Consider the following 15,238-nt stretch of genomic DNA (forward strand, 5'->3'; position numbering starts at 1 on the left):
GTAAATAAAATGTGCTGAATGCGTCGTTAAATAAAACATGTCTTTCTTTTTTTTTTCTTTTTTTTCTGTTCTGTCGTGTCTGTGTCAAAGTGCATATTAAAGATTCAGTGCTACTCGTTTAACTTTAAACTTTGATACTACCATCACCGCCACCACCACCACCACCACCACCGCCACCACCACCACCACCACCACCACCACCATCACCGCCACCACCACCACCATCACTGCCACCACCACCACCACCACCACCACCACCACCATCACCACCACCACCACCACCACCATCACCGCCACCACCACCACCACAACTACCATCACCACTACCACCACCACCACCACCACAACCGCCACCACCACCACCACTACCATCACCACCACCACCATCACCACCACCACCATCACCACCACCACCACCACCACTACCATCACCACCACCACCATCACCACCACCACCATCACCACCACCACCACCACCACCACCACCACAACCGCCACCACCACCACCACCACCACCACCACTACCATCACCGCCGCCACCACCACCACCACCACCGCCACCACCACCACCACCACCACCACCACCGCCACCACCACCACTACCATCACCGCCACCACCACTACCACCACTACCACCACTACCATCACCGCCACCACCACCACCACTTTCACTAGTACTACCACTACTAATACTACTGCTGCTGCTGCTGCTGCTCATGCTCTGTCGTCCTCTAAGTGGAATATAATGCAAATTTCAGGGGTGTAAGGTGACAAATGAATATGTTAGCATAAAAAACTTACTGTGCAAAAAATAAAATAAATAATAACAGACAACGATAAAGCAACAGACAAGACCAGATTGGAAGGGGATGTTTGTCCAAAGGTTTCGATCGTAAGAGGGTGCGGAACGACAAGTTTAATTAATCAGTTTTCTGAGATGTCACTGATCAATCATTCGTAATTTTTATTACCCCACTCCCGCAAATTTCACAACATTGAAAAAGTGTTGTGAACAGCCTTGCCCTTACGTTGTTTTTGTTATTATTATTACTCTTTTTTTTGGGAGGGGGGTGTGTGTGTGTGTGTGTGTGTGTGTGTGTGTGTGTGTGTGTGTGTGTGTGTGTGTGTTTTGTTGTTTTCTTTTGTTATTTTAAGAAATTGAATATATTCTCAATCTCTTTGGAATATCTGTCCAAGACATTTCTTCAAGGTCAATTATCTGTAGTTAGTGATATAAGTCAATTCAGTGGTCTTCAACTATCGGTATTCCAATGAACCGTTAAAACTAATTTTCGACTAGGGCCGGTACTGGAATGTGAAGCCAGGACTTAACATCGATTGTTTAACCATAGTAACATCTCATGTGTTGTTTGTCCTAGTTCTTCTGAAACCGTATTATAATGTAGAGCTGATGTTCGACTGCAGTAAATGATTATGGCGACAGATTTGTCAGATCTCTCACATCTTTCCAATAGCCGCGACTTGCCTAGCGTATCTGACACATATTCAATTAGCTGACTCTGCAATTACCACTTGCCAATCCATCTCATTGGGTTTTCACCGACGATTGTCCCGCTAAGTGTCTCCAACGTGATCACGAGTGTGGGAGAGAGAATGCTTGTTGAGTGTTAACTACTCTGCTGACAGCGCCAACAAATCGGATGAAACACAGTCGATTCAAAAACACGGAATTAGAAATAAAATCATTACAAAATACAGTGATATGTCAGTATTTGTGTAATAGTATTTTTTTTAGAACTCTTACCAGACCTTTGATGTGGCATCGTAAGATTTTGCTGTTTAAATGGATGCAGATACATTTTATTGTATTAATTTGTTTGAAGATGCTATCGTGAAGGAAGTCAGTAGTTATAGAGACAAAACATCGAGTTTTATCTTATCTTCTTTTAACTTTGTTGTTTTAAAGTGAATGGCTTTTAGACAAAGACTTTTGATTTTAAATCCCGAATATATATATATATATATATATATATATATATATATATATATAGCATGTATTATTTACATTATGTATTATGTTATGTGAACATGTAAAGTAGATCATATCCAACGATTTTCTCTCCGTCTTAAGTATCCATTTATAATCTAATCATTTACAGTAGACCATTCACATTAATGTTTTCTCAGTGAGATGTCAGTATAGATCAGGATCCGCCACACTATTTTCCATGCCGCCATGAAGTATAATTGTTATTTATCGCCTACTTATTTAAACACGATCATCCACATTGTTTTTCTCTCCCTGATACACACATTGTCTGTCCATAATTGTTTATGTGTGTTTTAGGAACAGCATGTAAACTAGATACAAACCTTAATTCAGAGCGACAGACTGGCTGTATTAGTGGTTTCAAAGACAAGTGGCTCATTAGTGGACGATACTGTTTGTTTAGATTGGACTCTGTATTTAGTACGGGCGGGATTTAGCTCAGTCTATTGAGTGCTTGCTTGAGGTGCTTGCGTCGCAGGATCGAACCACCTCGGTGGATCCATTCAGGTGATTGGATTTTTGTCGTTCCCACCAGTGCACCACAACTGGACAAAGGCCGTGGTATGTGCTTTCCTGTCTGTGGGGAAAATGCATATAAAAGATCCCTTGCTTCATTAGGAAACTGAAGCGAGTTTCCTCTAATGACTACGAGTCAGAATTACAAAATATTTGACATCCAATAGCCGATGATTAATTAATCAATGTGTTCCAGTGGTGTCATTAAACAAAACAATCAAGCAAGCTGTATTTAGTTTTCTTTATAAAATTACCCATGGAGCTATAGCATATTTAGCTTATTAATAAGTTTTACAGGGTGAAAAATGGACGTTCTAATGAACGTTGTAATCTATAAGGCGTAGGCATACCAGTCCGATGTTTAGGTCTGACAGGGTACGGCTAGTCATAAAATTATCTCCCAGTTCATGTATAAAAATAACTAGTCTGGATTATTGCTGTTTAAAATGTTTATATTACAAAACTAAATTTATGTGTAATCTATTTTGACATTGCACTTGTCACGACTCAAAATATAATACCTCTGTGCTCCAAATCGCATTCCAAATCCCCAATTTATGGACCGTCGCAATAATTCAATTATTTTTACAAAATATCAATAATAAGTGCCACTGTGGTCTATGGTGGTGATGTAGATGGTTAAATGTGTAACTAAAAGCATATCCATATAACATTCAGATTGTAACTAACACCCGTATATTTGCATATCGGTCCACAATGATCTGTTTGAGCTGCTCGCCGATATCTATTTAATATTCCGAATCTGTTCCGCTTATTTGCATTACCCGCCGATCTGCTGTTGACCAAAACGAAGTGGGAATTGCCAGCAATAAAGCGAAAACGCACACTAATGTTTTTCAGTCCGGCGTCGCGGAGCCGGCGATCTCCTTAACTGATTGCCTGATCCGCCGGTTTGACGGGTCGTTCGTTACTTGATGGCCTTGTTTCGGAGTCACTGCAATCCAATTGTAACGCCGGCCAAGGCGTACCATTATTGGAGGGTTAATCGCCCATTGGGCTTAATGCGTTTTGTCAAACTTGCAGACATCTATATTGAATTTACCTCAATGTCACGTTGGGACCGCAGATCTTTCTCATTTACTTCTTATTTAAGAGGCCGATGCTGAATGTTCGTTAGAGGTGCCGAAAGGAAGAGGAAATATGATCGTATTTGGTCAAAATCGAAGAGCTTATTAATCTTTCATTATCATCCGTGTCGAAGAAAAACGTGAATATCATGGTCGACCACAGACTTTCTATAGTGCTTTGTAGGCGGGGGTCATAGAGGCTTGGTAGCTGCCAAAATACCGATTTCTGTGAACGCAATATGTATACCAAAGATCGTGTTACAAACTTGTCTATGGGAAACTGCTTCGTGCTTTATCGATTCGAGTAGCCTATTTGACGGCAACGCCCCCGGCCCCCTCTCACTTTCTGCTAGCCTGCCTGCCTGTCTGCCTGCCTGTTTGTCTGTCTGTCTGTATCTCTCCCTCCCCCCCCCCCCCTCTCTCTCTCTCTCTCTCTCTCTCTCTCTCTCTCTCTCTCTCTCTCTCTCTCTCTCTCTCTCTCTCTCTCTGTCTGTCTGTCTGTCTGTCTGTCTGTCTGTGTGTCTGTCTCTCTCTCGTTCCAGCCAGTGCACCATGTGTAGTATATCAAAGGCCGTGGTATGTGATATTCTGTCTAGGGAATGGTGTATATAAAAAAAAACTAATGGAATTTTTTTTAGCGGGTTTCCTCTCTACGACAGTGTCAAATATGTCCATATGACCATATGTCTGACATCTAATACCGATGATTAATAAATCAATGTGCTCTAGTGGTGTCGTTAAACAAAACAAACTTTATTTTGCATGCTTAAAACGACAACTGGAGAAGACCTAGTAAGTTGTGTAACTTGTGCCTAATCCATCTGTTCTTTAAAAAGCAATACAATATGTTTGAATCAATCAACGATAACTCAACAAGTATGAGACTGCTATTTGAAAAGGTTTACTTTGTGTTTCAGCTGGTGGCCAATGGAATCCTGTTTCTGTGTGTGAACATCGCGGGCGTGTTCATCCACAACCTCACTCAGCGGTCCCAGAGGAAAACATTCATTGACACACGCAACTGTATAGCCGCCAGACTCGAAATACAAGACGAGAATGAGAAACTCGTAAGTCCGTTTGTTTGTGACATTTATTATGCTGAACCGATCACAAAATAATTTCACTGTTACAACTATAGTCCTGTTCAGTTGTTTAGACCCTAGCGTTTTTTTTGCAAATGTTACATTTAATTCCTATTCAATCCTTGTTTTCTTTACATTTGCATGAAAACAAACCCAAACCCCGACAGGTTTTATATACAATTCATCATCTAAAATGCACGAAGTTGACTTATTTCCATTTTACAAAAATCTCTGTATGTTTTGAATGCAAGGTCTTTCTCCTGTAAATAACTAAGGCTATTTACATAACAAAATATTAGGATACAAGGCTACGTGAAGGCCATTATAGCTTGTTTCATTGAATCAAGGTTATACATGTTTTGGAATGTAAAATGTGTCCCAGCTTTGTCCAACCTTTTCTTTAAACATATACGCAAAAATGCATGTAACCATTCCATGCACATGCAGCATATTGAATCAATTATGGCAATACATTATTTATTTGAATTTTATTTTATAAATTATATATTTACATACCGTACCTAACCTAACACAACTGGGGTGTAGTAACAAACAAAAATCAGCTTACACAAGGTCGAGGTGTTACAGAGTCCACAGTGTTAGGTCTTGTATGCCATCTCCTTTCCACATTTTGTTCCTTTTAATTTGGATCCTTTGTGGTCAAATCTATAGTAGTTATGGTGTTGCTTGAGGGGGGGGGGGGGGGGGGGGGGGGGGGGGGGAGGTGTACTTTTGTAAATCAAAAAGCTACTGTTCAGACCTTTTTACCACATGTCCATTCTCTAGACATGGCCCTGAATGTCCAAAATACGATAACATTGCTTGTACATATCACGTCGATGATCAATAACCTATTATTTTCGAAGTATAATCTATGATTGCACGTGCTGTTGTAGCATTGTGTAAACCACATGAAATACAAGTATAGAAGGGTATATAAGTTCACAGAAAATGTATTACTGGACATTCCATACATTATTATTATTTGAGTAAAATATCGGTAAATCGAAAAGCATTTCAGTTGATGTAAAATCTTGTATTAAGAACGTTTTTGATTATTTTGAAGACGAATATCAGCGTGATAGACCTAGCTATGCCGCTTATCGAATTGTCGAACGAGTTGCCGCTGCACTTAAAGTTTCGGTTTCAACAGTGAAAAGAAGTATACAAAATCTAAACGCTACCAATCCGAGCACCGAATGCACTGTTAAAGAACCTGACCGAAAACTCATCGATTTGTTTGATAAAGATGTTATTAGACGACGACGATTTTACAGAGAGGGCGAATTACCTACATTACATAAGATTAATTTGGCTTTGAGGGAGGAATGCGGAATCAATATATCGATATCAACATTACGTAGAACACTTCACGACCTCGATTTTAAATATCAATATATTTCTACAACTGGGAAAGTAATTTTTGAGGGCGCCAATATATCAGACAGGAGACTCTCCTATCTCCACGAAGTATCCAGTTTACGAGAACATGGGTTTTTAATAGTATATCAAGATGAGACGTGGGTGAACGTTAACCATACAACATCTAGCACTGGATAGATATCCATCCGGGCACAAGCACCGCCAATCACCTGCTTAAATTAGACATTACTCATCGTGTTCCTAAACTCTGTTCAAAGGGAAGGGAAAACGACTTATTATCTGTCATGCTGGCTGTGATAAATATGGACTGATAGATGGTTGCGACTTGGTATTTGAAGCTAAAAACAACCAGACGGAGACTACCATGGTGAGATGAATCATGAACATTTTATTAAATGGTTTCAAGAACAACTTATGCCTTCTTTACCAGAGCCTTCTCTCATCGTCATGGATAATGCAAGCTATCGCAATAAAATAACTGACATAACACGATGTCCTATACTTAACACCAAGAAGGACGACATACAGTCGTGGCTACGAACCACGAAAATACCTTTTGAGAATAACATGACAAAACCAGTTCTTTGTGGTCTTGTGAAAAGTAGTAAATGTGCACCGCAGTTTGTTACTGATGATATTGCCGAACACCATGGGCACTTGTGACTAAGACTGCCGCCAAGACATTCGGAACTGAATCCAGTAGAACTGATTTGGAGTCAAGTGAAAGGGCACATAGCTCGTCATAATGATGATATAATGACCTCGGTAAGGAAAGAACTGGCACTTGGTTTGAACTCTGTCACACTACAAACTTCTCTTACGCCGTTAAACATGTAATAAAGATCGATGAAGATTTCAGAAAGCAAAATAGTTTTATAAGAAATAAAATACCACCTGTGATAGTCTCCCTTAACGAAGACAGTGATGAAGAAATGAGTTCGTCGAGTGATTAAGTTGCTTCTCCCTACCTATCAAGCATATAACGTTCAATGCATGTATTAACTCTTTAACCCTGAAAACAATTTATTCCAATGACATTTATTATCACTCACTATCAAAACAACCTATCAATTGAACAAATATAAACGTGTATTATAAAAAACGGATAATCAATATAAAACCTTATAAAATACACCAACATACGAAGCCAGAGGTTGGTGTGAGGTTGGGCAGAGGACCACGCCTCCACTAATCTCGGTTATACAATATTCCGGCCACGTGTGTGTGGAATATTTCACAATGAACATCACGATATTAAGACATCACCACAACTCCCCTCACTAAAAGGGAACGTGACCTTCAGATGAACACTTGCCCGTGCATTAGTAAATAATAAATATTATACATTATTTATGGACATACAACCTGACTGTCATAATGTATCAACGTATCTTATAGTTACTTTAGAGAGTTTTATCCCCAATAGGACCCAAACTTGTTTATTGTTGTATCAGTACATTACATTAGTGAAATAGCAGGCGCGGATCGAGAAGTGTTTTAATAGCGGAAGCCCAAAACCTGTTGCTCCTTTTGAACAGGTAGATGGGATGATTTCATGTTTTGTGTATTCTGCAATATATATTGTTTGACAAAAATAGAGGGGGAGTGTCGCCTGAACTCCCCGCCTGAATCCGCGCCTGAATTGTTTATTGACTTTATTGTTTATTGTTTCCAAATTGTTTCTTAAATATAGGTCATACAGCAATATATTCCGCTAGGAAGATGGAAAAGAACATTAGTTTGAAACACACTATAGAGTGATGCTTTTGTTATGCAAATAACCTTAGTTATTTATAGGAGAAAAAACCTGCATTCAAAACATACAAATATGTTTGTAAAATGGAAATAAGTCAACTTCGTGCATTTTAGATGATGAATTGTATATGAAATATGTCGTGGTTTGGGTTTGTTTTCACGCGTATATAAAGAAAAGAAGTTTTGAATAGGAATTAAACGTAACATTTTCAAAGATCTTAAGGTCTAAACAATTGAACACGACTATAGTAACCATCTAGAGACCTTCATTTTAATAACTGGTATAAATGGTAACCAAAGCAGGTCATTATAATAACTGATATCCAAACAAAGCACTTCATTCGAGTAACTGATATCCAAGCAAAGTTCTTGATTTTGATAACTGCTGTCCGAAGAATACACTTCATGTTAATATCTGGTGTCAGTACAAAGCACTTTAGTTTAATAATTGGTATTAAAACAAATCCACTTCACTTTAATAATTGATATCCAAGAAAAGTATTTAATTTTGATAGTTGTTATTCAATAAAACACTTCATTTTAATAATTCATTTTAATAAATAATCAAGAATAATTTAAATATTCAGCTAAAGCATTTCACTTTAATAAGTGGAATCCAGACAAAGCACTTCATTATTTTTTTATTTTTTTGATATTTGGTATCGCAATGAAGTATTTTATTTTAATAACTGATCGTATGTTTCAGCTGAAAAGTATATTTGCGTTTCTTTTGGAGTTCGGTATACACATGCATATGTAATAGCACCACGAAACAAGAAAGACATCAGTGTACTAATAATATAAGTTATTACCGCCGGTAGTAGGGGTGTATAGATTGTGGTTACAAGTGCCTCTTAACAATGCCAGAAGTACTATTGAACACTCCCCGAAGTGGTCAGACTAAGCCCACAGCTAAAAGCTGATCGGACATAGCAGGTGTGTGGCACCAATAGCCACAAGAAACAAGCACCCATCGCGGTTAGAGAGACAAGGACTGGGATGTTGATATGAACAGCAGGGGAAGGTGAAACATAGGAGGAGTTACCAGATCCGGAAGAAATGAAATGGAATTCAAAGAAAAGAAAGGAAAGGGATTAATGTGATAAATAAAAAAATAAAAATAAAAATAAAACCCCCGAAAAGAGTGTGGAAATTGACCTTCTGACATTTCCATTGTTGGACTTCTGATATTTAACTAAGGATTTCGACCAATGAAAACAGTTAATAATGCAGTATAGTTTAATATCGTCTTATTCCAGAAGAACGAGTATCGTACTGTTTGATGACAACTCGCCACACCAGTCCCAGCGTCTCATAATCAACCACACTGCCACTAAACAACTGGCCACGGTGTTCGCAAATTGAGATTTTTTAATTTCTAAATAAGAATGAACGTGTACCGAACGTCAAAAGAAACGCAAATACGTGTTGCTATCGAAACAAAGCGCTTCATTTTAAAAATCTGATATCGAAACAAAACACCTCATTACAATATTTGGAAATAAAACAAAGCACTTCATTAATAAATGATATCCAGACAAATCACTTGGTTTTATTAACTTATATTGGGTTTTTTAAAATTATTATTATTATTTAATTTTTATCACATTAATCCCTTTCCTTTCTTTTGTTTGAATTCCATCTCATTTCTTCCGGATCTGTTAACTCCTCCTATGTTTTACCTTCCCCTGCTGTTCATATCAACATCCCAGTCCTTGTCTCTCTAACCGCGATGGGTGCTTGTTTCTTGTGGCTATTGGTGCCACACACCTGCCATATCCGATCAGCTTTTAGCTGTGGGCTTAGTCTGACCACTTCGGGGAGTGTTCAGTAGTACTTCTGGCATTGTTAAGAGGCACTTGTAACCACCAACTATACACCCCTACTACCGGCGGTAATAACTTATATTATTAGTGCACTGATGTCTTTCTTGTTTCGTGGTGCTATTACATATACATGTGTATACCGAACTCCAAAAGAAACGCAAATATACTTTTCAGCTGTAACATTAATGTCTTTGACATTTTGCGATTCAGGATAATAACAGGTTGATGCACCATTTACCATTTCATAGAACTGAGTGTTTCTAATCGTTTAAACCTCTTCTAACTACAAACTAACCATAACACGTATTTGCGTTTCTTTTGACGTTCGGTACACGTTCATTCCTATTTAAAAATCCAAACATCTCAATTTGCGAACACCGTGGCCAGTTGTTTAGTGGATTATGAGGTGCTGGGACTGGTGTGGCGATTTGTTATCAAGCAATCTTCTGGAGTTAAGCTGAGATTCCTTTTGTCCGGTTGCGTTTCCGGCTCCGTTTACGACTCCGTTTGCGGTTGCGTTTACAATACGTTTTGAGTGAATCCATTTGACGGCAAAGTATGCGTTTATACAGCCTTTTGGCAGAAAGTCATCATGGCGTCAACAATTACCGCACGGCGAAACAGATGAATCGCCCCACGGAGCGATTGAAAAATGCGCATGCGGTTTCGGATAACTAAACGCAAACGGACCGCACTAATGGAATCACTCTCACCTGGAACAAGCTGGCTTGATTAAACCGCACCGCACCGCAAACGGAGCCGCAAACGCTACCGGACAAAAGGAATCTCAGCTTTAGACGATATTAAACTACACTGCATTATTAACTGTTGTCATTGGTCGAAGTCCTTAGTTAAATATCAGAAGTCCAACAATGGATATGCCAGAAGGTCAATTTATTTTCACACTCTTTTTCTATTAAATGAGTTTTGTGCTTATATCCAATTAAGGTTCAAGCAAGCTGTCCTTGGCATATATCTCGGCTATTTAGGCTGTCTGGTGGTTAGTGAGAAAGACATGTATCCTACTCACTGAATTGTTATACCTCTTTTTTAGAAGTTGGTACGAGGGTGCGAACCCAATACCTATGGCTTAACCACAACGCCACCGAATCACAACATCAACATTTAAAAGTGTTTTGATTATCCAACTAAGTCTCGGATGACCAAAATAAACAAAGTTAAATGTTTTTCTTAAATCTCTTACTAGATAATCGAAGACTACTCAAAAGACTCGTGGTTAATCCAGACATTTAAACACGCTATGCAGACAATTTGCTCGATATATTAAACGCACATTATAAAGCATACTTTAGCAAAATTCTATTAAAACAACAACACCCACACTGTAAAACGCCAACGTGTGTATTCATTTCTCCAAAAACGCAAATCCTTATTTTCTTTGTGAAATAGTTATCTTCTACTTATTTACCGAGTTTATCTTCAGTGTAAGAAACCCCCCACAAAACCCCCGCAAAGTCCAATGAAAACCCACACACTGGGTTTTTTCCCGCGACATGGACGTGCCACATCGTAAATTGATAAAGCTTCGAAAGCCACGATTGCACTAGAGATGCGATGACTTCATTTTGAGAGAATATAGAGTAGTGTTTATCTTTGTTCGATCTTGAAAAAAAATAAAAAAGCGAGAGAGAAGAAGAAAATTCAGCGTTCGACATTGATTTTTATCTTTTGTAAGAAGGATTCCTTTCATCCGGGTTTATTTGTTCGAAGCTAGTTGATAGAGTTAACTGAAGTTTTTATCTGTCGCTTCTTGTTACCATATTGTGCAGTACTCCAGAGAAACGAGGATCTACAGTTGTTTATACAACTGGTTAAGCTACCCCCTCTCCCCCCCCCCCCCCCCCCCCCCCCCCCATGAATACACACACACAATACGCATAGGCGCGTGTTCAGGGAACTGTGTAGTCTGTGGCGAAAATAGTTTTACGATATCAAGCCATACTCTCCCGGAGAGTACACTATCCGGTACAGAATTCATTTTCTGTTGGAGCATGCGGCTTGTACCCCCCCCCCCCCCCCCCCCCCCCCGCATACCCGATGACGCAAACATGTTGACTTTAAATCGTTTGTTTTTTGTTTTTTTCTTAGATGTAAGTCTGGTTTTCGTCTTGTTTCTTTTCAAAATTTTTATTTTCAACTAAGATGCCATTAACGTCATTGTATTCTTCTTTTCAGGAAAAACTTCTACTTAGTGTCTTGCCTCAGCACGTTGCTATGGAAATGAAGCAGGACATAGTGAATCCCCACCATGGGCTTTTTCACAAGATCTATATACAGCGTCATGACAACGTCACGTAGGTTTTCTTTTTTCACAAACTACATACATCGTCATGGCAACGTCAAGTAGGTTTCTTTTCACAAACTACATACATCGGCATGACAACATCACGTAGGTTTCTTTTCACAAACTACATACAGCGTCATGACAACGTCACGTAGGTTTTTATTTCACAAACTACATACATCGTCATGACAATGTAACGTAGGTTTTCTTTCTCACAAACTACATACAACGTCATGACAACGTCACGTAGGTTTTCTTTTCACAAACTACATACATCGGCATGACAACGTCACGTAGGTTTTCTTTTCACAAACTACATATAGCGTCATGACAACATCACGTAGGTTTTCTTTTCACAAACTACATACATCGTCATGACAACGTCACGTAAGTTTTTTTCTCACAAACTACATACATCGTCATGACAATGTAACGTAGGTTTTCTTTCTCACAAACTGCATACAACGTCATGACAACGTCACGTAGGTTTTCTTTTTCACAAACTACATACAGGGTCATGACAACGTCACGTAGGTTTTCTTTTCACAAACTACATACATCGTCATGACAATGTAACGTGGGTTTTCTTTTCACAAACTACATACATCGGCCTGACAACGTCACGTAGGTTTTCTTTTCACAAACTACATACATCGTCTTGACAACGTCACGTAGGTTTTCTTTCTCACAAACTACATACATCGTCGTGACAATGTAACCTAGGTTTTCTCTCTCACAAACTGCATACAACGTCATGACAACGTCACGTTGGTTTTCTTTTCACAAATTACATACAGCGTCATGACAACGTCATGTAGGTTTTCGTTTGACAAACATAGCAAGAACGTCACAACATCGTCACGTACGGTTTCTTCATTGACAGATACTGCTTTATTGGTAACAGCAGCCTACATGACGGCAGTGGGTTTTCCGCTCTATGGACAAAATGTCGAAATTACCATATATTGTAACATCAAAAGCCGTAGTTTAAATTGAAATGTGATGTGGTGTCGTTAAATATTCCTTCCTTCCTTCCATAGCCACAGGTTAAAGTGAATATTTGAAAGAGTAATCACTTTTCCTTCATATATTGAACCCAGACATGCATCATTGTGTGTTTTTTTCATTAACGTTTAGCCATGTTGAGATAAAAATTCGAAATAGATCAGTTTCAATGTTATTCAGTGACGGTTGGGATGTGATATATACTGACAAAAACGGCTTTGCCCCTGGAGCGCTTGATTAACCACATCGAAGATGTACCTTTGTATAGCTTGTCTGAACTGTGGAGCAGTCGGATGTTCAATCACTGGGGGATATATTATTTATTATTATTTATTCAAGCCTTTCACACTATATTTTATAATCATTGTGTAAATCAGATAAAAACATACAACAAACCCCAAATAAAAAATAAAACCCCTTAGAGAGAGAGAGAGAGAGAGAGAGAGAGAGAGAGAGAGAGAGAGAGAGAGAGAGAGAGAGAGAGAGAGAGAGAGAGAGAGAGAGAGAGAGAGAGAGAGAGAGAGACACACGCATACACACACACACACACACACACACACACACACAACTAAACTAAAAAAACCGACCAAAAAACAAAAACAACAGCGACCAAAACCACAACCACCCCCACCCCCCAAAAAAAACCCACCCCTAAAACAAAACAAAATGCAAAATATTAGCTTTTTCAAAATCAAATCTATGCACAAGGCAGAGTCAAAATGACAATTTGATAATGTCATGACTGCTCAGATGTTTCGCCTTTGTAGGGGTTGGGTGTGATGGTGTGGGCTGCCACACCCTATAACAATACACCCTTCCTACCATGCCTATCTTAAAACTGACAGGTGATTAAAAGAACAAAACAAAAACCCTGCCTGCGTCAAGTATACACTCTTGCAGCATGTCAATATAACAACTGTCCCAAAGGGATGTCTTGATGTTTTATATATACCTTCAGTAATCCACTACTTTGATCTCAATAAATACCCCAGGGGCAAACACCTCTTGGCAAAGAGTACCGATATCAAAGCGTATGTTTGTATATATATGTAGAGTGTCTTACTTCTTTGAGGTCGTCTTGTAAATTACGTTATGTACTATTTCTAGCACCAATCTTTGTCTTGTGTTTATTTGATTTTATCTAGCAATATATACTATGAGCTAAACTTAGACTGAATGTCTCCCTGTTTATGTGGGGGGCGGGAGTTAGCCCAGTGGTAAAGCGTTCGCTTGATGCGCAGTCGGTCTAGGATCGATCCACGTCGATGGACCCATTGGGCTATTTCTCGTTCATGCAAGTGCTCCACAACTGGTGTAACAAAGATCGTGGTATGTACTATCCTGTCTGTGGGAAAGTGCATATAAAAAGTCCTTGCTGCTAATCGAAAAGAGTAGCCCATGAAGTGGCGACAGCGGGTTTCCTCTCTCAATATCTGTGTGGTCCGTAACCATATGTCTGACGCCATATAACCGTAAATAAAATGTGTTGAGTGCGTCGTTAAATAAACCATTTCCTTCCTTCCTACTGTGAAACAGTTTTGTGTAAGGCAACCTTCACCCTTTTTGCTGGCGTAATATAAACTTGATAAATCAGTTTGCACACACATGTACTATATTTTATTATATTTTAGGTGCTGTTTAAAATTGTATTTGTTGTTATATGTTTATTACTTCTTGTTTAGTTTTTTGGGAGTGATAGGGAACGTAACATCCATTGCTTGCCGAAGACCCATAACACTGATATGCGGTTTGTTTTCCTATTTCCAGAATTTTGTTTGCCGACATTGTTGGTTTCACGAACCTCGCGTCCCAGTGCACGGCTCAGGAGCTGGTTCGAATCCTCAACGAGCTGTTTGGACGTTTTGACCACCTGGCAAAGGTGAATCAGCTTTTAAAATTACCACTTTCTCTACTGTGACGAGTTTTTAAACCCACAACTTTCTTTACTGTGACAAGCTTTTAAACGCATCAGTTTCGTTGCTATGACCAACTTTTAAACGCACCAGTTTTTCTACTGTGGTGAGCTGTTGAACGCACCTATTTTTTCTACTATGACGAGCTTTTGACCCCACTTGTTTCAACACTGTGATGACCTTTTAATAACGCCTCTTTCTCTACTGGGACGAACTTTTAATAACACCTCTTTCTCTACTAGGACGAGCTTTTAATAACACCTCTTTCCCTACTGGGACGAACTTTTAATAACACCTCTTTCTCTACTAGGACGAGCTTTTAATAACACCTCTTTCACTACTGGGACGAGCTTT

General features: G+C 39.1%; 1 protein-coding gene across 2 annotated transcripts in view; it reads left to right on the forward strand.

Annotated features, from left to right (window-relative positions):
- LOC121380643 (adenylate cyclase type 1-like) overlaps window positions 1-15,238 on the forward strand; it is a 155,490-nt gene that overhangs the window by 101,498 nt on the left and 38,754 nt on the right. For both annotated transcript variants that reach the window (XM_041509561.1, XM_041509562.1), the window contains exons 2-4: window positions 4,533-4,682; window positions 11,858-11,976; window positions 14,739-14,850. In XM_041509561.1, coding sequence (XP_041365495.1) covers window positions 4,533-4,682; window positions 11,858-11,976; window positions 14,739-14,850 — 381 coding nt within the window. The remainder of the gene's footprint in view (window positions 1-4,532; window positions 4,683-11,857; window positions 11,977-14,738; window positions 14,851-15,238) is intronic.

This window comes from Gigantopelta aegis, chromosome 9 (genome assembly GCF_016097555.1).
Source record: "Gigantopelta aegis isolate Gae_Host chromosome 9, Gae_host_genome, whole genome shotgun sequence".
Taxonomy (NCBI): domain Eukaryota; kingdom Metazoa; phylum Mollusca; class Gastropoda; order Neomphalida; family Peltospiridae; genus Gigantopelta; species Gigantopelta aegis.